This window comes from Brassica napus, chromosome C4, assembly GCF_020379485.1.
Source record: "Brassica napus cultivar Da-Ae chromosome C4, Da-Ae, whole genome shotgun sequence".
Classification (NCBI taxonomy): domain Eukaryota; kingdom Viridiplantae; phylum Streptophyta; class Magnoliopsida; order Brassicales; family Brassicaceae; genus Brassica; species Brassica napus.
In genome coordinates, this window is record NC_063447.1 from 26,066,459 (window position 1) to 26,090,476 (window position 24,018).

Below are 24,018 nucleotides of genomic sequence, written 5' to 3' on the forward strand. Positions count from 1 at the left end.
GTCGCTCAGGCCTGCGAAGGAAGATATGGACCTGGTAGGGAGATTGATGTACTATTGCAAGGCAGGTCCGATCAGAGTGGAACCGAACACTTTACACATCGTGGCTTCACGGGACTCCTTAGGGAGCGCAACCGCCAACATCCTTTGCTTGTACTGTGCGATGTGATCGTCGGGGTCGCCAGTACCGTCATACATCTTGATGCTGGGGAAGGAGAACTTTCTAGGCATCTCGACTGAGGCGATTTCCTCCACGAAGGGGGTATCGGCGTAGGAATCTGGGTTGCTCCTCCGGATTGGGGGAGCTACTCCTGGTAGGCGTTCTACCATGGACTGCATGGCGTCGAATCTCTTAGAGAAAATTTGCTCCAGGTAGGTGGTTATGGAGGACTCTGTTGCCGCAGCCCTCTCGGGTGCTTCCTTCTCGGGTTCCGGTTCGGAATCGCTCTCTTCCAGGTCGTGGATTTGAGGATTCTCGGTCCCTTCCCGAGTTGCCCCAGCTGCTCTCGGCGTATGAGGTGTATCGGTTGTGCCCTCTCCGGAGTTGGGAGTGTTCAGGTTTCCCATGGGCCAAATTCGGGTATTGAGACGACTCTTCTTGTTGCATGTTGCGTTGAGGGCTTGATTCTGGTCCCGGAGGCCCGTGTTCTCCGACTGAAGCTGGCTTAGCTTCTCGGCGCTTTGCTCCAGCTGTTTGGAGTGTTCGTCAAGTTTCTCCTTTAGATTTTGAACTTCTGTAGAGAGGTCGGGGTTCTCTCCGGTAGTCTCCCGAGCTTGGTGCATGTCAGTGATTTGGCTTTGCAAGCCGTCTATTTTCTTTTGAAGCACAGCTGTCGTTTGAGCAGCTTCAGTTGGTTCGCCGTGCTCATCCACCGCCACCATCACGTAGTTAGATTACTCCCCTCCTTCTAGCGCCAAACTGTTAGGGAATTTTTATGTAGGCTCTTTGTGAGTACTACGAAACGATGGATAGGCTGGTAAATCGGGTGAGTTTGTATGTATTTGGTGAGGATTTTTGTAAAAGAATAGTAAGAAAGGCCTGAAGAAATGTTTTATTGACTAGATGAACAAGAACAAGAAAGGTTACAAAGATGATTAGATAAACCCTAGTTCTAGCAGTCTAGCCTAAATCTCTAAGCCTTGGAGAGGTCGATCCCTTGCTTTAGGGTTTTAGTAGCTCTTATATAGTCGTCTTGGAGTCGGTTCCATTAGGCTAAACTCTTCCATATTCGGAAATATGGAAGGTTCTCCTTTTCGGAAGTTTTCCATTTTTTGGAAGGGAGCTTGGTTCCAGGGTTGGTGCATGGATCACCCGATCTTGGCGAGGTGGTGAGGCTGGTGCAGCTCCTTTGGATTTCCATGCTTTCTCTTTGCTGAGGTGGGCCTTGGCTTTCTCTGAGAGGATTTCTCGGAGATGCCCCTTTTGGAGTAGTTCGTTGACCTTGATCCTCAGGGCGATGCAGTCTTCGGTTTTGTGGCCATGATCGCGATGGAAGTCGCACCAAAGTCCCGGGTTCCGGAACAAGTCAGGTGCTTTCATCTTCGGAGGCCACTTAACCTGTTGGCCCATCGTTCTCAGTGCGTTGACTAGCTATGGTGTTGATATTGAGAGATGGGATATATCGGGCCAGGTAGATACCGACATCCCTTCTTCCTTCTCTTGCGGCCGGTACTGGAACCTGCCCCTGTTTCTACTACCAGAGCCCTTGGATCCCCTTTGGGAGGATCTTTCATCTCGGTCTCCTCGATCTGATCGGGCTGACCTTTGGTCCTGCTTTGCCTGAGCCTTGGCGCGGCTAGCAACATCTTCCTCCCACTTCACCTGCGCCCAGGCTCGGGACAACACATCTTCCATGGTCTTGCAAGAATACATGATCAGCTCTTTGTATAGCCCCCCATCTGGAAGTAGACCTATCTTGAAGGCAGAGATCACAGTAGGGATGCTGCATTCGGGGACCGCCACTTTCTCCTGGTTGAAGCGGGCTATGTAATCTCGCAGGGGTTCCACTCGATGCTGGAGGATCTTGTAGAGACCATCTGAAGTCTTCTCCAGGCTCCTACTGCTTGCGAATTGCTCCACGAATTTGTCGCTCAGGCCTGCGAAGGAAGATATGGACCTGGTAGGGATATTGATGTACCATTGCAAGGCAGGTCCGATTAGAGTGGAACCGAACCCTTTGCACATTGTTGTTGGGGTCAAAATCGGTCACGACGGAATCAATGTCTGAAAGTCCGTAAAAATCGGAATGAACGTTTTTACGAAAAATAAATCTTAGAAAAAGATCTATTTTTACGAAGAATCTTGCGAAGAAAGCGCAAAAGCTGGTCGCTACGTAGCGACCAAGCTCCCACCAAAGCTCGGTCGCTACGTAGCGTGCTCGGTCGCTACGTAGCGTGCTCGGTCGCTACGTAGCGTGCTCGGTCGCTACGTAGCGTGCTCGGTCGCTACGTAGCGTGCTCGGTCGCTACGTAGCGTGCTCTGTCGCTACGTAGCGTGCTCGGTCGCTACGTAGCGTGCTCGGTCGCTACGTAGCGTGCTCGGTCGCTACGTAGCGTGCTCGGTCGCTACATAGCGTGCTCGGTCGCTACGTAGCGTGCTCGGTCGCTACGTAGCGTGCTCGGTCGCTACGTAGCGTGCTCGGTCGCTACGTAGAGTGCTCTGTCGCTACGTAGCGTGCTCTGTCGCTACGTACCGTGCTCGGTCGCTACGTACCGTGCTCGGTCGCTACGTAGCGTGCTCGGTCGTCGCTACGTAGCGTGCTCGGTCGTCGCTACGTAGCGTGCTCGGTCGCTATGTAGCGTGCTCGGTCGCTACGTAGCGTGCTCGGTCGCTACGTAGCGTGCTCGGTCGCTACGTAGCGTGCTCGGTCGCTACGTAGCGTGCTCGGTCGCTACGTAGCGTGCTCGGTCGCTACGTAGCGTGCTCGGTCGCTACGTAGCGTGCTCGGTCGCTACGTAGCGTGCTCGGTCGCTACGTAGCGTGCTCGGTCGCTACGTAGCGTGCTCGGTCGCTACAGAGCGTGCTCGGTCGCTACATAGCGACCGAGCTCTCCCCGAAGCTCGGTCGCTACGTAGCGACCGAGCTCTCACCAAAGCTCGGTCGCCATGTAGCGACCGTGCTCTCCCCGAAGCTCGGTCGCTACGTAGCGACCGAGCTCTCCCCAAAGCTCGGTCGCTAGCGATCGAGCCGGGAACGTTCACGGCTCGGTCACTACGTCGCGACCGAGATTTCCGAGCACGCACACGACTCGGTCACTACGTAGCGACCGTGCTTTCTTAAAAATCGATCTGACACGAATCCATGCATTCTCGTCTACTCTTTAATGCTATCTCCCGAAGACTGTAGCCAACCCATTTCATGTTTCTCGTCATTTGAAATCATCAATCGAACTTTACGATAAAAACCGCGGAAAGTTTGTTTTTATCGAAAGAAGCCGTAATAAACGTTTCGAGTCAAACAACGGCCCAAAGAGACCTAGGACGTGACTCGAAACCCACTTACGATTTCTTAACCAAAAGCGCATAAACCGTATGACGGTTTATGCTTGGTTCGCAAGGAAAGATAAATGTCAAGTTTCCGCGGATAAATATGAAGTATTCGAAGATAATTAGAAAGATCGGGAAAAACGGAATATCTCCATTTTTAAGTTATGACGGCTTAAGGGCAGAAGAGGAAAAAGCGTAAACCGACCTAGGAGCGAGTATATAAGGAGTCCTAGGCGAGAGGCATGGGGGGGAACTTTTTAGACACAGAACTCTCGGCACTTAGAAACTCTAAGGCATTATTCTCGACATGCTCTGTTTCCATGGCTGGCACCCGATTACCAGTCGAACCTGCACAAGCAGTTCGATCTCTTGGTTCACTCTTGAACTACGTTCGGCTTGATCCTCGAAAGGGTACGTAGGCAGCCTTTCATAAGGTTCAGTCCGAAATCAATCAAAAGCTTTTCTGTATTTTCTTCGTCTTTTGTTACCGAGCTGCGACTCAACTAGGTTTGAGCTTTTAGGCCGCTAGAACTAGGTTACTCGCTGACAGCCTTGGCGGTCAAAGCTTTTATGATCTCTTGTAATGATCGCAACGCTCTTACGCGGACTCGAAATAAGATCTACTGTTTTCTCTAAATTTGTTTGTTATCTTTTCACGATTTCCGCATATATTTGGTCACATGCCGTTGGCTCTCGCAGAGATCCGGGACCTCTGGCAAATTAGGGTTTTCCTAGTTTCCTAATTTAAACGTAAATCGACAGTGCGAATTTCGGTTCCCACAATCGTGGCTTTGCGGGACTCCTTAGGGAGTGCAACTGCCAACATCCTTTGCTTGTACTGCATGATGTGATCGTCGGGGTCGCCAGTACCGCCATACATCTTGATGCGGGGGAAGGAGAACTTTCTAGGCATCTCAACCGAGGCAATTTCTTCCGCAAAAGGGGTATCCGCGTAGGAGTTAGGGTTGCTCCTTTGGATTGGGGGAGCTACTCCTGGTAGGCGTTCTACCATGGATTGCATGGCATCAAATCTCCTAGAGAACATCTGCTCTAAGTAGGCGGTTATTGAGGATTCGGTTGCTGCTTTCTCGGGTTCTTCTTTCCCGGGTTCTGGCTCGGAATCACTCTCCTCCAGATCATGGATTTGAGGATTCTCGGTCCCTTTCCGTGTTGCCCCAGCTACCCTAGATGCAGGAGGTGTTTTGGTGGTACCTTCTCTGGTGCTGGGCGTGTTCAGATTTCCCATAGGTTGAACCCGGGTGTTGAAGCGACGCTTCTTGTTACCTGCCACGTTGAGGGTTTGATTCTGGTGTCGGAGGGCAGTGTTCTCTGACTGTAGCTGGCTGAGCTTCTCGGCGCTTAGCTCCAACTGTTTGGAGTGTTCGTCAAGTTTTTCCTTCAGGCTCTGGACTTCTGAAGAGAGGTTGGAATTTTCTCCGGTAGTTCCTTGAGTTCGGTGTATGTCGGTGATTTGGCCTTGCGGGCTGTCTATTTGCTTTTGAAGCTCAGCTGTTCTTTGAGAAGCTTCAGGTGATTCGCCGTGATGCTCACCCACCGTCATCGTCACGTAGTTAGATTACTCCCTTCCTTCTAGCGCCAAACTGTTAGGGGATTTTTGTGTAGGCTCAATGTGAGTACTACGGAACGATGGACAAGCCGGTAAACCGAATGTATTTGAGGATGCTTGTAGGTATTTCGTAAGGATTTGAGAGAATAATGAAGAGAAATACTTGAAGAGACGTTTTATTAGATAGAACAGCAAGAATAAACGGGGTTACAAGGTATTGAAGAAGAACCCTAATTCTAGCCGTCTAGCTCTAGCCTCTAAGTCTTGGAGAAGTCGATCCCTTACTTTAGGGTTTTAGTAGCTCTTATATAGTCGTCTAGGAGTCGGTTTCATTAGGTTAAACTCTTTCATATTCGGAAATATGGAAAGTTTTCCTTGTCGGAAGTTTTCCATTTTTTGGAAGGGAGCTCGGTTCCAGGGACCGAGCTCGGGGTTCCTTCTAGCGGGGACTTGGAGCGTTCCCTTATCGGGGACCCGAGGGTCTGGGTCCTGCCTGGAGGCTGGAGAAAATGATACCGGGGTATTTTTCCCCAACACTTGGTATACATGGGATCGGATTCTTCAAACAAGTCTGGAAGGTAAAGCCTTGTGTAGATTTATCACCTTTTCTCTCTCTATTTCGACCCTAGATTTATAGGTAGCTCTGTTCAGCTGGTCGAGCTACCCGTTCACTTCGTCCAGCAACCGTCTTACTCGTCCTAGCTGACTCTTAAATCATAAAAGGTTAAGTCTATGTTTCCTTATGTCCTTAACCTTCTATCTTGGCCATGGAACGCTTTCCTTTATGTCCTAAGACTGGCTGGTTCGTTTCCTCGAGCCATGGCCGTCCCGATGATCCTTATCTAGGATCGCGGATGTTACAAGCACTATGAGCACCCAGCGCCAAGACAATCCCTCTCCTGGTTGGAGGAGGAGGCATCGACTCAGGAGCCTGTTTCGTCTCATCAACAGGAACCGGTGTCAAATAGGAGTCAGAAGGCTGGGCCAAAGCATACGGAACAGGCGCAGGTACGGCGTCATGCAAAGGCTGCATCTCGACGTCCAAAGTCGCATCATCGGCCGGAGCAGGAAGCATCGGCGGCTCAGCACAACTAGAGCCAAGCCCTTTCTCAGCCTCACGGTGAGCTAGCTTATCCTGAAAAGAGAGGCACCCCTAAGCCGGCGTAGCATCAGGAAGGATCGAGGTCGATGGGCTCACGCAAAGGGTAGTATCACACGTCTCAGAGTTGCAGCTCTTGTTGGAACCTTGTGAAGAAGACATCTTTGCGTGGGAGGATGAGAAAGAAGGCAGAGAGAATTTGGAAGGATGGGAAGGTGTGGAGAATGAGGAATGAGAAAATACACTACTTAAAGAAATGTAAGGGCGAGCTGATTCACCCCAACAGAATCTCTGATTAAAAAACATCACTCGCCCGCAAGAATCATCTTCGAAACTGGCAGGATGGGGGGCTAACCATTGGGGTCAAAACGGTAATATTGAAATCAACGCCTAAGATTGATACTCTCAAGGAACTTTCTCAAAATAACTTCGGAAAAGTACCAAAGTAGAAATCTTCGAAATATGGAAACTACATCCTCATCGGACTCGCCAAATGATGAGTGGAGTGGACTATGTCCAGCTTGCCATATGGCAAGCCGAACGGTCTGGGGCGAGCTGGACATAGTCCGTGTCCAGCTCGCCATATGGCGAGCGGAACTGCCCACGTCCAGCTCGCCATATTACGAGCGGGACGGTCCGTGTCCAGCTTGCCATATGGCGAGCGGGACGGTCATCATCTAGCTCGCCAAATGGCGAATGGGACGATCCAATGTGAATCACTACGGTGACCAGCTTCCTTTCTTTGGGTCTCGATTGAACTCTCTCTTGTTTCGTCTCGATCGTAGTTATCGTTAAAACTTTACGAAAAAACCGCGAAGACTAATTTTCTCGGGTAAGTTCGAATCAATCGTATGAAACGGCAACATTTAACTAAACACCAAGATTTCTTTAACTATACAATTGGTTTAAGTTATTCCGTAAAACCGACGTCGTACCAAAGATAATTTCTTGAGTTGTAAAACGCTTAAGTCGGAAATCGGCTCGAAAGGGTCTACAACGCGACTAAAAGCCCACTTACGATTTTTAACGAGAACAAGCCCACGACTACTATGACGATTTATCTATTATTTGTAGGAGAAGATAAATTTTAAGTTTCCAAGAATAACTACGAAGATCGGAAGAAATTGAATACTTCCGAGAAGAGATAAACTTGGTCCCGATGGCAAAAGAGGAAAGGGCGACTGACCTCGAAGACATACATAAGGGGAGCTGAAGCCAAGAGCGCCGGGATTCGAATATGTAGACCTAGTTGATTTATGTTAACTTTAGGAAAATTTAGGACTTAGGTGGCTAGACTAGCGAGTTCAATACTTAGAACGTTTTTCCGCTTTTGTTCTGCGATTCTCCATTCTTGACAATTTCCTGTTTATCCTGTTTTCGGTGAAACTCTGTATCTCTGTTCATACTGTTCAATAAAATTCCCTCGTGCAATTTTTTATCGATATTTTGTAATCTCTTTCTCTTTCATATTCGTGTGTTCTCGCAGAGATCCGGGACTTTTAGAAATTTAGGGTTTTGCAGAGTTTCCTAATTTGACGAAATTTGACAGTGTGAATTTCGTTTCCCATAACTCCAAGCCTTTGCTTTGAAGATACGAGATCCACCAAAACTAAAACTCTTTATTTGGCAAACAATCTCTGGACAATTAGCAGTAACAAGCAATCTAGCACATCGTCATATGCGATGCGACAACCATTGTCCTAGATGTGGAGCAGAGGACGAAACTATAAACCATGCCATCTTTGAGTGTCCCCTAGCTCTACAAACATGGGCACATGTAGCAACCCCAACTCCACCAGCGATGTTCCCCAGTGCAAGCTACTATACGAACATAGACTACCTTTTTTGGCGGAAGAACGATACAATAGACCCTGAGCTGGATAAAGACTCATATCCTTGGAATATGAGGTACATTTGGAAAGCGAGGAATGATAAATTATTCAGAGGGATAGACAGGGTCCCATTGGAAACTGTCCGACATGCTGAATCATAATGTTATGCTTGGTTTGAAGCAATTCGCAAACAGGAAGAACCAAAAGTTACACAAAACCCTGAACATATGTTATCGGGAATCTCTTTTATATTAGAAATAAATCAAGAACTAAAAGATGTTACTAATGTGAGGACAGATCAATTATCGAATTGAGACTGTTATACAATGAATATCAAGGTTGCTAGTTTATCTCTCTAAAAGTTCTAGAGAGAAAGGTCAATTTTTTTTTCTCTTTCGAGTAAGGCCTTCTTTTATAGTTGGAGAATATTTTGAATACGACAATGGGCAACTCGTTGTCCTTGCTGCTGAAGTCATAACACTACAAGAAAACAGACGAATTCCTATGGAGGGTTTTGTCAGAAACTCATCGGGAAAAGCCATTTCCGACGAAAAATCATCGGTTTCAAACTCCGAAGCTGTTTTAAAAATTGTAAATGTTTAATAAAATAATAAAAACTTTATAAACTGAAACAAAAAAATTAAACAAACAACCTACAAAATCACAATCAAAACCCATCTAAACCACAACCTAACAACAAAAACTAACATCTAATTCACAAAACTCATCATCCTAACAAAAATCTAACATTCAAAACCTAAAAGCCAAAAATCTAATATCCTAAAACAAACAGAACTGAATTAAGAAAAGAAAAGAGATGACTTACATGATATGCTGTGTCGTCGGATTAGAGAGAGAGAGACTCGGAGAGAATTATTGAGATTTTAGAGAGAGAGAAGGGGCCGACCTATTTAAATTTAAAAATTCTGACATAATAGGTTCGTCGAAATTCAGTCGGAATATTTTGGATTTTGTCGTTTCTCAAAAATTTTGGTGGTTCATGGAAATTTCGGCTGTTCATTTTTCCGGGAATGTCAAATTCTTACGAAATTTAGACGACCATATACATCCGGTCGGAATTTCGTCGTAATATTTGTTAATTGGTCAACTGACCAAGACGAGACAAGAATTTTCTATTTTTGTCAGAAATTCGTCCAATATATTGACGAATTTCCTATGAAAATAACATATTCTCTGCATGTTTTGAATTGGTAGAAAATTATATTTGTCGGAAATCCGTTATTCTGACAAAATTCCGACGAAATTTGATTTAGGGTTTCAAAACATGAGAAATTTGACCCACAATAATGTTTGATAAATGTTTTATGATTTATATGGGGTCATCTGCATGTTTTAGTTTATAAGAGTTTATATGAGATGATATTACAAAAAAAAAAAAAAGATATTTTAATTTGGATTACTGATATAGACCTATAATCCAACTTCCTTCTTCCAGCCGACTCTGTTCTCGCATAGCTAATGCAACCAAAGACCTTAAGATGTTTAAGGTTAGGTTTTCTTCCTCGTAAAGCTTCGTATGGAGTTTTACCAATCAACGAGCAACTCTATTTATCAAATAAGTAGCATGACGTACTGCTTCTCCACACAAAAGATTTTGTATGCTCATATGTTTTAAAATACTTATCGTCATCTCCAAGAGTGTCTGGTAGCATCTCTCAACTACTCCACTCTGTTGAGGAGAGTATGGTGACGTCAAATGTCTCCTAATACCATTTGAATCGCTGTATGCTTGAAATTCATGAGATACGAACTCTCCACCTCCGTCTAGTCGAAATGTTTGTATTTCTGTTTTAGTTTCTTGTTCTGGAAGGTTCTTGAATCTCTTGAATTTATCGAAAGCTTCACCTTTTTTTTGTAACAACATTTTCCACATGTCCCGTGAGAAGTCATCAATAAGCACAAATACGTATTTCTTACGTGCTGGTGTGGAAGGAGTGATGGGCCCACATAGATCTCCATGAATAAGCTCGAGATGTCGTGTGGCACGGTACGAGGTTTCTTGGGGAAAAGGTTGTCTAGTCTGATCGCCAAGAAAGCATGACACACACGTTTCTTTGCCGATCACAATATTAGGTATACCAGAGACAAACTCCTTACTGATCATCATCTTCATCGTATCAACGTTGATATGTCCAAGTCTCGCATGCCACTTTGATGACTCAGTTGTTTTTCTTGTTACTTGCAGGCACTGATCATTATCGGTTTGCAGATTGACTTTATATAATCGGTTCCTTGATATCATCGTTGTTATCACTAGCTTTCCAAGTCGGCCGTAAAGCATGAGTCGATTATCCTTCGTACGCACTTTGCAGCCCACTTCCGTAGCTTGTCCAAAGTCTGACGATGTTGCTTCTTAAGTTAGGTATATAGTCAACGTTGTTTAAAATATTTTTTTCGCCACCATCGAACAGAACCTTGATCGAGCCTTTTCCTCGTATATCAATCTTCAAATCGTCCCAAAATCTGATCTTTCCCATGATTGTTTCATCAAGATCAATGAAAAACAATCGATTTCCACTCATATAGTTGCTGGCACCATTGTCAAGGTACCATATGTTACTTGTATCTGAGTCGGCATCGAATATATTTGAGTTTACTTTCTGCTTTTTTAGATAAACAATTTCGTTTATCATTAGTTCATCAGCTTCGTGAGTGTCCTCATCCTCTTCAAAATGGCTTCTTAAAGTTTTAGCCATCGAACGGCGCAGTCCGATGCAAAATGGCCAAGTTTATCGCAATGGAAAACTCTTTGTTAATATGAATCGTACTGGTAAGAACCATAACGGCCACGACCTCTACCTCTCCAGCTTGAGCGACCACGTCTTCTACCTCTGTTACCATTGTAGCTTTCTTGTTGTGTCTCTGCATCACGTCCTCTGCCTCTGCTGCCACCATGGCTATCATGTTGCGTCTCCATATTTGCGTACATCAATTTTCCATGGTCATCTTCACCAATTTTCTCGTCATATTTTTTTAATCTACCGACAATATCTTCAAAACTTGTTGCATTTAGATCAAGAACTTGTTCTAGAGATGCAACGATATGAATGCATCTTATCCTTGGCAAGCTTTTCAAAAAAAAATTCACAAGTTTTGTTTCCTCAATGGCCTCACCGAGAGCTGCTGACTTCGAAGTAATTTCTGATAGTTTCCCAACGAAAATGTCAATTGTATCTCCATCATTTATCTTAAGTCTATCAAATTAGGCCATTAGGGTTTGTAGCCCTGCCTTCCTCACTCTTTCAGCTCCAACATGTCTTGCTTTGATCAATCCCAAACTGCCTTTGCTGTATCAAGATCTCCGACCTGAAGCGTTAATGCTTTTGGTATGAATTGAAACAGGAGAACAATAGCCATTTCATTTTTGCTTCCATTTTGTTCCCGGGATCAATGGTTTACCATACTTTATTTACTTTAAGGGCAATCTTCATCCTCATAGCCCATTTTTTCTTCCATTTTGATCCGCCATCTTTGGTGTTGGACTCGCTGTCTTTTGTATCCGCCATGGTGATGTCCTTTGTATGCTGCGTTTGAAGTTGTCTTTTGCGGTTACGGATGTGAAGGTTGTCTTTTGCTCTAATACCAAATATAGAATCTCGATCTCAAGAACACAAAGTAAGAACTCGATAATAAGAATGACTCTTTTAAGAAAATAAGTCAAAACTTAAGCTTTCTCAATCACAAAAACTCATAAATTATGCTATAACTTAACATCTCTTTATATCAACACAAAATTCATAAACACAAGTTAGATATTTCCTAATCCATTTAGATAATCATAACTCGGTAGGATTAGGTAGTTTGGTCCTCGAGCTAAATCTTCAACAAAATGTTCAGGAATTTTCCATTCTCTCTGGCTTACTCTGAGAAGAAGATAATAAACACATTTGAAATATTTCTAGGCCTAGGAGTCACCATAGAGGAGTTCATGATGATGATCAATTGATCATGAGCAATCCTCGATGCAATGGGTTGTCTGCATAGGCGTCGAAGAAAAAAAACTGAGTTTCTAGTGAAGAAGATGAATTGGCCACTAAAGGCCCTGGTTTTGCGCGTCAGGTATATAGCTACAGCATGGAGAAAACAATTGTGCCAAGGAGTAACATAATCGGAGCTCTCATGTCCAGAAGTTTGCTCAGAGAACCCCCTCCGCTGCCGTCGGTTTTTTGCATGTATAGACCGGGCGTTTTTAAACAGATATGTGGTCAACGTAGATGACTAGGAGCTTTTGGCTGAGCTGATAGCAATCTTCACCGGAGACTGCTTCATAAATCTTGTAATAGCCGAAATGTGACCTGAATGATTAGCAATGAGGCTGATGTTAAGCAGAAAATATGACGACCGGGGTTGAGTTTTGATGATGGCGTAACTTTCATTTAGTAGCCTTGATTTGAATAGTGATGAGAGTGAATTCAGATTTACCTGTGGAGACTTGCTACAAATTTAATGCAGAAGAATGAAACAAATGTATCAGATTCTGAATCTGGATCAAAGAACATACTCTTGAAGCCCAAATGCCAAATCGCCTTGGAGATGGAGATAGATAACACAAAATCAAATTTGATTGATGATGAATATTCTATCATATCACCAAGAGTAGAGGTGTTTTATAAATATTTTGATAATGGGCCGTAAAGGCCTATTTGAATCATAAACCCTATTTCCAAAGTAAACGGACCGATCTGAGTTCATCTTCCATGCTCGTCTTCGCCAGTTGAAACAGATAGCAGAGCTTCTCTTCTTCCTTCTCCTCTGCCATGTATTCTCTGATACTCCATGGAAGAAGGTTCGGCGAGTTACAGAAATGGCGTCAATTGAGATTCTCAGCGAGCCCTTATCTAAATGAGCTTCCTTTTACCAACTCCTTCTCCTCTACTACTAGTATAAAAGGTAAGAACTTTACTGTCTCTTACCTCGTAGACTCATTGGGTCTATCTTCAAAACTCGCAGAATCAATCTCAAGAAAAGTCAGTCTCCAAGGCGACAGAAACCCAGATTCCGTTCTGAATCTCCTAAAGAGTCATGCTTTCACAGATTCTCAGATCTCCACCATCATTAATGAGTACCCACAAGTCCTAACACTAGACGCTGAGAAGACTCTTGCCCCCAAACTCAAGTTGCTGCTTTCCAGAGGGGCTTCAACCTCCGAGCTCACCGAGATTATCTCAAAAGTTCCAGAGATCTTGGGAAAGAAATCTATAAGCATATACTACGATTCTGTCAAATGCATCTTAGAAGCAGATAAGACCTCCACTAACGAAAAGCTAAGTGATTCTTTCCCACAGGGTACTAGTTTAGAGAACAAAGTCAGAAACGTATCTGTACTTAGAGGGTTAGGTATGCCTCAAAAGCTCTTACTCCCCTTGCTCATCTCCAAATCTCAGCCCATTTGCGGAAAAGACAATTTCGATGCTTCCCTCAAGAAGGTCATCGAGATGGGTTTTGATCCGACAACCTCAAAGTTTGTCCTAGCTCTCCGCATGCTTTACCAAATGAGCGACAAGACGATTGAGGAGAAAGTTGAAGTCTATAAGAGTTTAGGCTTCACCGTGGAAGATATATGGGAGATCTTTAGGAGCACTCCTACTTTCCTAAAAGTCTCCAAGAACAAGATGCTGAGCTCCATGGAGACGTTTCTAGGGTTAGGGTTCAGCAGGGATGAGTTTGCCACGATGGTCAAACGCTATCCTCCCTGCATTGAGTATTCCACGGAGTCGGTTATAAAGAAGACTGAGTTTTTGCTGAAGAAGATGAATTGGACGGTGAAGGCGGTTGCTTTGCACCCTCAGGTAGCTGGTTACAGCTTGGAGAAGAGGATTGTACCAAGGTGTAACGTTATCAAAGCTCTCTTGTCCAAAGGGTTGATTGGGAGTGAACTCCCTCCAGTGTCGTCTGTTTTGTCGTGTACGGATCTGAAGTTCTTGAACAAGTATGTGATGAAGCATGACGAGCTGGTTCCTGAGTTGATGGCTATCTATACCAGAGAAGTAGACCAGAAGTCACTCCCACAACATTGAGCAACGTCTAGGTTTGTTCTTGTTTTCAGATCATCCTTACTCCTTTGTATAATGACAAGGGGAACCAAAAGATTAGGTCTTGATTTATGTATCCCATTTTGTGCTTTTTCAATCTCAATTTGACTTGGATCCGTCCAACATGTTTCCTTCTAATATGCAGTCTGACTGGCACAATAATTTGAATCTTTAATGCTTAGCCTAAAAGCCGCAAGTTAGGGCCTTTCCTTAATTATGTGTGGATTGATATAATAATACAGTTATTCTAGCTTCATCAACCAATAGGATTTCATTATTTCAAATTCGATATTTTTTTAAGAAAAAAAAAAAATATTGTGAAGTTATATTATGTTTTTAATATAAAAAAAGTAAAAAAAAAAAATAGTAGTTACAGAAAAAAATAATTAAAAAATAATAATTTTAACGTCGTCAGCAAAACACTAAACTTTAAATCTTAATCCCTAAACCCTAAATCATACTCTAAACCCTTTGGTTAAACCATAAACCGTTGGGTAAACCATAAACCCTTGGGTAAACCCTAAATCTTTGGATAAATCCTAAACTCTAAATAAAAACACTAAAACTTTAAACCCTAAACCCTAAATCATAAACCATAAACCTTTGAGGGTTTTAGTGTTTGGTGATTTTGATTTAGAGTTTAAGATTTATCCTAGAGTTTAAGATTTATCCTAGAGTTTAGGGTTTACCCAAGGGTTTAGGATTTATGGTTTAGGGATTAGGATTTAGGGTTTAATGTTTTTCGACGACGTTAAAAATATTTTTTTTGTAATTACTACTATTTTTTATTTATTTTTTTTATTTTTTAATTTTAAAAAGATAATATAATTTGACAATATTTTATTTACTTTTTTAAAAGATGTCGAATATGAAATAACACAATTTTATTGGTTGGTGAACCTAGAGGTGATCGAGAACAAGTCATAATAATATATGTTTCGTTGCTCTTTGGTTTTGTTATGCGTAAACTTAAGATAATATGGTCTCTACTTATATTTTCAATTTTATAAGCTTTAGTTAGAATTAAAATTGAAATATCTACTGTTTTTTTAGAATATTTCTTGGGGTTGGTGGTTTGTGAAATATACTCTGCGTTTTAGTTCAGGCAACAAAACCGAGAGTTCTTAAAGCTACATTCATCTCTAGATTGAGAATAAGTTCGGGAACTGAGTTTGGTTAGTGTACAGTGTACACTCAGAGTAGGGTTCTTGGGCTTACGAGGTTTGAATTAGTGAGAGTTTAGTCTTGAGCTGGTGACTATCTTCACTGGAAGGCAACAACACTAAGCAACTGCCACCAAAAAATAAGCATTAGAAAAAAAAAGGTAGAATCTTTGGATCCCTAAAAGTAAGCATATCAGGATTTTTAAATTAGTGAATTCAGGATTTATAGCAATCAGCAACACCCAGTTTTTATAGTGTATACTTAATACAACATTGCTGGAGACAAACAAGAAGCTGAAGCTTGGACTCAAAGAGAGGCAATCACTTAATCTCAACATCATAATTGTACTTAATTTCTTTATTCTATGTTCCCTTCAAAGTTCTAGTAGGAGATAAGGATTCAAAATAATGAATCATGGCATCTCTTTTCTATAAATGTCTCTTGTGGTTTTGGGGTTTAGGTCTTCTTTTGGCTACAACTTATAAAAGTAAGATCCCTTATCCTCTCCCTTCTCTCTTCGCGACCAACCAAACTTTTCAGATCTGAGCGTCACCTCCGACGTCCGGCGGCGCGTCCGCGCGCATGTCGGCATCGGAGGGTTTCCCCTCTCTCCCTTAACTCTCTTTTCTCATTTGCTTCATCGTCGTGCTCTTTACCCTCTCCGTCTTGTCCATTTCTCTGTTCCTGGAGTCTTGTCGGCGTCGTCTTCGCAAGTGAGAAGCTCCGGCGTCGATGTAGTACAGCTGGGTGGTGGAGTTACGACACGGGGTTGGTCAGTTTGCGTCCGGTGGAGTCGGATCTTAGGGTTTTGCAGGGAGTTCCTTAAGCTCCTTGGAGGAACAAAGTCGCGTAGAGGAGGGGGTTTGGCTCTTTGTTCGCGTCTGAGATGCGGTCCTTGGTCTTTGGTTCGGTCGGAGGGTGAGTGGCGTAGGGTTCAGGGCTTTCGTTTTCTCCTTGGTGTCTCGGAAAGGCGTACTCTGTTTTCTATGCTCCTAGAGTGCTTTGGAGGTTCCGTTTAACTCAAAGTCACGCTTAGCCTCGACTCCGGCGTGTGTTGGTGTTGTGGTGTTTGCTGCGGGAAGTATCGTAGTGGTGCAATGGCGGAGATGTCGTCTATGGCCTGTTCGTCGCGTTGCTACGATGCTCCCCTCAATCTCTCTCCCTCTTCTCGGCTACTTGTAATCAGTATTCCAGTGGAGCTATGTCGACGTAGTTCTTTTGATTTCTTGCTCCGGTTCATTATTATTGTTATGGATCGAGCCGCAGATTCATTTTGGGACAGCTAAAGTTCACCTGTCTCCGGTTCTCGGAAATGGGCGATTGTCAAGGTGTTAGGATGCTTCTTGTGGTCTGAGGAGATCTTTTTCTCTTGGTGGCGCAATCGGTTCTTCGACACATCCCAGTATCGTGGGCGCGTTGTGCCTGCGGTAGTGTTGTCTAACTAATACTTTGGTAGGTCTCGGAGCATTTTTCTGGTTCGGCTGGCTGCTATTGTTCCGTGCCTGATTCTTTCTTTGTTCGTGGAATTAAGGTCTCCATTGACTTTGATTCCCCGAGCTCTCTTGGCGTGTTGAAGATTGTACAAGTGGTTCATGAGCGTTTTTCCCCTCGGTTTGTTCTCATAACCCTTCTTCTTCATTGCTTGCGTGTTTAATGGCGGTAACGGTTATAAGTTTGAAAAGTTCATCGGGATCCAGCTACTCCGGAGGCGTCACGGGAGTTCCCGGCATCTGAGCCAACGAGGTGAACCTCACGGTCCCGTGGTCAATGTTGATGGTTGAGAAAAACTTTCAATTCCTAAGGATTTCAAAATCAACTTAGCGGAATGTGTCGGGTTTAGTAGGTGGGCGAAGCTAGGTTGTAATACAATGATTTGGGAGATTTTGTTCTGATCAAACTTGTAACCCGAACTGAATGCCCGGTTTTTCCGGGATGATTTTAATATAATTTATAAATTAGAGAAAAAAAAAAAAAAAAACAGAAAAGTAAGATTCTAAGAGAACTAGGTCTACTCTGAACCAAATGAAGACAGAGTTATATCTCGACAGGAGTAAATTTACTTTGAAGAACGAACTTAGACCTTTTTGATATCTCACCAGAAGACTGGTGAAGAACTTACAAGATAAATATTTGTGTGTGTTTACAATGGTAAAAAACTACATGACAACAAGTATAATGTATTTGAAAATAGTTCTTTTATAAGAGAAACATCAAGTACGTGAGAAGCTGATGGAAAGGGAAAAGAAGAGAAGAGAAGAAAAATAATTTGTTCTTTTAAATTAAATCAAAATTGTATGTTATATATTTTGTGTAATTTAAATTATTTGTCTTACAATCTATATTAATAAAATGGATATTTTGAGGCTCTACATCAGTGAAAAATCTCTAAAACTAATAAGTAAATATACAGTAGAAAAAATAGAAATATTACATTAAACACCCTGTTTGTATTGTTAGATAAGTGATATTTTACAGAAATATGTTCACCATAATGTAACACCCGGGTGTAAGAATACTTGATATTAAAAAATATTTTCATTAGAGATATATAAATAAAAAATTGTTAGATATGTGATATTTTATATATTCATAAAATTATTAATTTGTAAGAATAATTTATAATAGTATCAGACAAATTTTCAACAGACAGATCTTGTATAAAACGAAGTTCAAAAAATGCTAAAATAATTTTCAAAACAAATAGCAGAAACAAGAAACAGTAAATTAATTAACTTTCCATTAAAATTGAAACTTTAATATGAATTGAAACAAACATCATTTTTTGTTAATAAAAATATAGAATTATTATTTAAGTATTATTGAAACTATTTATATGCTATTAAAATTTAAATTTTAACCAAATTTTGTTACATTATGGTGAAATTATAATTAGCGTACAAAATATTTAAACTTGCAACTCCTAGAAACAATTAGAATATTAGTTATCTTAATTTTAGATTAATGTTTTTAACTATGTCAAATGAAACAAAACTTTATAATAATTTATGTTGCACATACTTTTCAGTGTATATTCTTATTTCTAACAAAAAGAATAACCTCAATAAAATAATTATAAATGTTAATTTTAAATGGACATATAAATTTCTAAAAAATATAATAATGAAAATATTAATGTTACTTTTAACTCAAACCAACCTATTAATCAAGGGGTTCTTTCAAAAATGACTCAAAATTTCAAGTCAAACACAAAAGTAACCTATGTTTTTTTTAAAACTTTGTTTTGTCCTATTCACTCTAGAAGTTCTAGTTATTCACGAAAATGCCATTATTTTTTTTTATTTTTTTGAAAATAAGGCTTTTACCTTACCATCCTCATCTTCACCAAGTATTTACAATTTTGCTATTGACATCAATACCTCAACCACCATGAACTACTAAATTAAGAGTGTTCATGCCCTAAAGTTTCGATTTTTTGTCATCCTTTCTCATTTCCTATCCACAAAAACCACATATCTTACACTTTCTCTCAAAATTCATCAAAAAAACTGAAGATTTTGATTACAAATTATGTAAGGTTTATAAGCTCACGATTCTTGGTGATTAACGAGTATGTAGCTGTTGTGGTGAACTTATGGGTGATTGGAGAAACCACGCAAGTCATCTCAAGAGTTCAAGGTATGAAATCGCGAAATACATTTTATTTTTTAGATCTGTTCGACGAAGAAGTCTTCCCAAACTTTCCTTTAGAAGTCTTCTGGTCAATGCATATGTTAGTTTTGCAATTGACCTTTTGTGTGTTTTTAATAGAAGACTTCCCTAACTTTCCTTTGTAAAATTTTTTTTCGAAATTTCCATCGGATAAACAGGTTACTTTTAAATTTGACCGAAGTTGGTCATAAATTTGACTTTTTGTAGGAGAAAACTTCTACATAAGTCTTCTGAAAGTCTTCCCTAAGTCTTCTCAATACCGGAAGATGTCTGTGTGACTTACTTTTGCAACTGAAAAATAATAGTAAAACATTTAATATCAATGAAAAGACTTCTTTTTAATTCTGGGTTTTGGTCAAAGTTTTGCCCGCGAGACAAGACTTCTAAAGAAATCTTCTCTTGAAACGTCAAATATAGTCAATTGCAAAAGTAACCTAGCAGACTTCTTGCGACATTGAGAAGACTTCCGGAAGACTTAGACAAGACTTCTTTTGAAGTATTCTCCATGTAGACTTCCCTAGAAGTCTTCTACAAAATATCAAAATTCTGACTAACTTCGGTCAAATTCAAAAGTAACATATTTATCCGAGAAGACTTCTTTTGAAGTTTTCCGTGGATGACTTCAAAAGAAGTCTTCTACGATGACTTCAAAAGAAGTCTTCTACGTAAATCTTTATTAAACTTCAAATTTATCCAAAATTAAAATGAATTTTTAATATCTTCTTACTAATTCATGTTTACTAGTCAATATTGAGATTACTCTGGGAATTTCGAAAAATTTCAATTTCAAAAGTAAGGCAATATTTACAAAGGAAGACTTCCGAAGATGTCTTCTGTAGAGTAGACTTCTTAAGAAGTTTTTCTTCGTAAATTTTACAATTGCAAAAATGACCTAAATAGAAGACTTTTTTTGAAGTCTACACAGAGTAGACTTCTTTTGAAGTCTTCCGTGGATGACTTCAAAAGAAGTCTTCTACGATGACTTCAAAAGAAGTCTTCTACGTAAATCTTTATTAAACTTCAAATTTATCCAAAATTAAAATGAATTTTTAATATCTTCTTACTAATTCATGTTTACTAGTCAATATTGAGATTACTGAGTCGAATTTATAACTTAATTGGTGATAATTATGAAGTTACAAATATTGATGTTTAATAAAGTTTCTAGCTAAACGGAGAAGTCTTCGGTAAGTCTTCCCCATAGAAGACTTGTAGAAGACTTCATAAGAAGTCTTCTCCGATGATTTTGTTTTATTAAGTTGATGTTCTGTGTTTGTGTTGTCTTCCTCATAATATACAATTTTTAACATCCATGAGATTTAAAATTTCAACTTTCACTTAAAATTCAATTTTGATCTTTTTTTTGAATTTGACTAAGGTTTCTTGAGAAGTCTTCTCTCTTCGTTTTAACAAATTTTACTAAGTTTTTTGTGTTGTTGTGTTTTGTTATGTGTGGGTAGAATGATTAAAATTTTTTTTGGTATGTTGCATCAATAACTTTAATGAGGTAAAGTACTTTTGGCAAAACATGAACATATTTACCATTCTTTTGATTAACATCTCTTAAAGTTTACAAAAATAATTCACAACTAAAATATTACACATACAAATCATAAAAAGACCATACACAAAATTATTACACAGCTAGATATTATTCCTCAACATAGATAAGCTTGCACTCCACTTCACATCATCTCTTTGTACCACTTTGGGCAAAAGACTTTGAAAGACTTTCTGAAGATTTTGTGGGAAGTCTTCTAGCATAAAATACATTAGAAGATTTCCCAAGAAGTCTTCCGACAGTCTTCCGAGAGTCTTATTATCCCAGAATTCTTTCAAAATCTGTCTCAGATCTAAAAAATCTGCATATTCGAAAGCATTCAAATGACTTCAAAATAGAAGAGACTTCAAAAATAAATTTTTAGATAATAAACAAAACAGTCACTTTAGGTTGGATCTATAATTTTTTAGAATCTAATATATAAAACACACAAAATACATATCCAAAATTTATACCACTTTAGGCAGAAGACTTCGGAAGACTTCCTGAAGACTCTGTGGGAAGTCTTCAAGCATAAAATTCGTTGGAAGACTTCTGAGAAGCCTTCCGAGAGTCTCCCGAGAGTCTCCTGAGAGACTTTTGAGAAGTCTTTCAAAGTCTCTTAGATCTGGAAAAACCTGCAAATTCAAAAACATTCAAATGACTTCAAAATAGAGAAAAACTTCAAAAATGAAAATTTTATGCTTACAAAATAAACAAAACAGTCACACTATGTTGAATCTATAGCTTTTTAGAATCTAAAATATAAACACACACATAGATTCATATCCAAAATTTAGAGATCCTTTGAAAGAGTGAAAGATGAGAATCATGTAATGAAAAACCTGTAAAAAGAAGATAAATTAGTGAGAAGACATAAGAAAAAGTGAGAAATGGATATAAAATTTGGTGTTTTGATGTTCAAAGAGATTAGAGAGAAGTTGGAGAGTTTTAGAGTGAGAAACATTACATTTTTGTTGCAGTCATTTGAGAGGAAGAAAGAGAATGTGTAAATCTCCTAGACTATATTTGCGAAGTGATTTTGCCACATGTCCTTTCTATAATCAATTTCACAAAACAAATATGACATGGCTACTGAAATTAATGACATGTCTTATAGCTTAATATGACATGGATAATTGCATTTAATGTTAATTTGTATTTTTGTCAAACTTTTTAAAATATGGTAATAACTCATATATTACATTTAATGTCAATTTATATTTTTGTAAATTTTTTTAGAATATAGGAATAACTCATAAATCATCATTAAAATAAATATATTTAAATATAGCATTATAAATTTCGAAATATAATTTAATTATATATTTTTAAATTATACAATTTTATTACTAAAATTTTCAAAAATGTATACAATTTTTTTTTGAAAATTATAAAAATTTAATCGTAAAATCATTATTTTCTTATATATCTACAAATTTTATAAATATTGTTTAATTTTAATTATTGGTAATTATCCAACTTTTACAAATTTATTTAATATATTTAATTAAAATAAATAGATAGAAAAATCTATCTAAGATTATAATTTCAAATATATACATGCATATTCTTAAATATAATTTTTATGTTTAATTAAATCAAATTTATATTAAAATATTGATACGTAAAAGAAAATTTACAATATTAATAAAATTTTATTTTAAAATATAATTTATATTTATCTGTTAAAAAATATTTTAAATTTTTTTACTGCACATGGTGCAGAAAGACACCTAGTTTTCTTTATATATGGAGACAAAAATTCCAAATAGGTTAAATATTTTTGACCCAGAAGACTTCTGGAAGGCTTATGGAAGACTCATGGAAGACTTATGTAAGACTCATAGAAGACTTATGGAAGACTTTGATTTAGGCGAGAAACCTAAATAATTCCAAAATTTAGGCGGGATGTGTTGGAAGACTTCTTTTTAAGTTTTCTGTGAGTACCCTAAAATAAATAACTATGCAAAATTTTTTTTAAACTTAAAAAAACTTAGAAAGTGTTTAAATCAAATTATTAGATAGTTACTAAAGATATATAGGTCAATTTGAAAAAAAGAAAAAAATGAAGATAAAATTTCAAATCTAACCCTAAAGATACTAACAATACTATAACATATGTAACCAGACCCTAAACCAATGACTCATGAACCAATCTACATTCACTCATCTATGTTAAAAATAATTCAATTTCAGATAAACTAAATTTACATCATTGAAAAATGTTTATTATTACATGATTTCAAATTTTAACCCATGAAAATATTTTTTATAAAAAATTTAAATTATTTTTAAGATCTAATCCATGAGAAAACTTTCTCTGGAATACTTCTAGAAGACTTATGGAAAACTTATGGATGACTCCTGGAATACTTATGTAAAACTTTGATTTAGGCGGAAAACCTAAATTCTTCCAAAATTTATGCGGGAACCATAAATTCTACTAAAATTTAGGCGGGATGTGTCTGAAGACTTCTTTTTAAATCTTCTGTGAGTCTTCGAGACCCTAAAATCAATTAACTATGCAAAAAATATTTTCTTAAACTTAAAAAAAAAACTTAGAAAGTGTTTAAATCAAGTTATTAGATAGTTACTAAACATATATTGGTCAATTTGAAAAAGAAAAAGAAGAAGGTAAGATTTCAGAATCTAACCCTAAAGATACATACAATACTATAACATATATTACCAAACTCTAAACCAATGACTTATGAGCCAATATACATTCACTCATCTATGTTGAAAATAATTCAATTTCAGATGAACTAAATTTACATCATTGAGAAATGTTTATTATTACATGATTTCAATTTTTTACCCATCTAAATATTTTTTATAAAGTTATAAAATTATTTTTAAGATCTACTGAACGAGAAGACTTACAAAGAAGTCATCATATAGAAGACTTACAAAGAAGTCTTCTCTAACGGAGGGTTATAATGGTAAAATTGAATACAGATTTTTTGTTTGTTCATAAGGGGGCTGTTGTAATTTCACTAGGCTTTTGGGTTAATTTTGCATTTGATTAAATTTGGGGTACATTTTTGTATTCAAAATCAAGTTTTCAGTCATTTTTGGAAAATCTCCCTTAATCAAAATGCTTATCAAAATTTACAATATAATTTAAAAATAAAAGAATTGTCTTCAGCTTTACACCATAACTTTTATTTTCGAATAACATTTTATTTTTCAACTATTTAATGAAATTAAGCATATATTTATATTAAAGTATTTTATTATTTATTCACCCCCCCCCCCCCCCCCACCCCCCGTAGAGGTTCTGTAATTTTCTGTTGATTTGTATTTCGCTTTGTTCTTATGTATGTCAAAGTTCAAGCATCTGAGGTGATGCTTACCTCTCCCGCAAAATTTTAGTTTATTTTAAAATTATTATTTATTATTTCCTAGGAGAATAGCAAAAGAAGTCTACAAAGCAATGATGACTTAAAGATTCTTGGTTCAGAGAGTCAAAAACTGTCTTTAAGTCTACTGAAAAAGCTGTGATAGGTATGGATCATTGAATTGATTTGCAGAAAAGAAGCTTAGATGTTAACGTCGCTGTGGAGGTTCCTTTGATTCCATTGGTGAATCAGGTTGGATGGATGGTT

General features: G+C 38.9%; 1 protein-coding gene across 1 annotated transcript; it reads left to right on the top strand.

Annotated features, from left to right (window-relative positions):
- Window positions 1-12,596: 12,596 nt before the first annotated feature.
- Window positions 12,597-14,204, top strand: LOC106390966 (transcription termination factor MTERF4, chloroplastic). The gene has a single exon (XM_013831528.3). It carries the CDS (start codon window positions 12,760-12,762, stop codon window positions 14,017-14,019), a length of 1,260 nt encoding a protein of 419 aa, XP_013686982.2. The 5' UTR covers window positions 12,597-12,759; the 3' UTR covers window positions 14,020-14,204.
- Window positions 14,205-24,018: the final 9,814 nt, after the last annotated feature.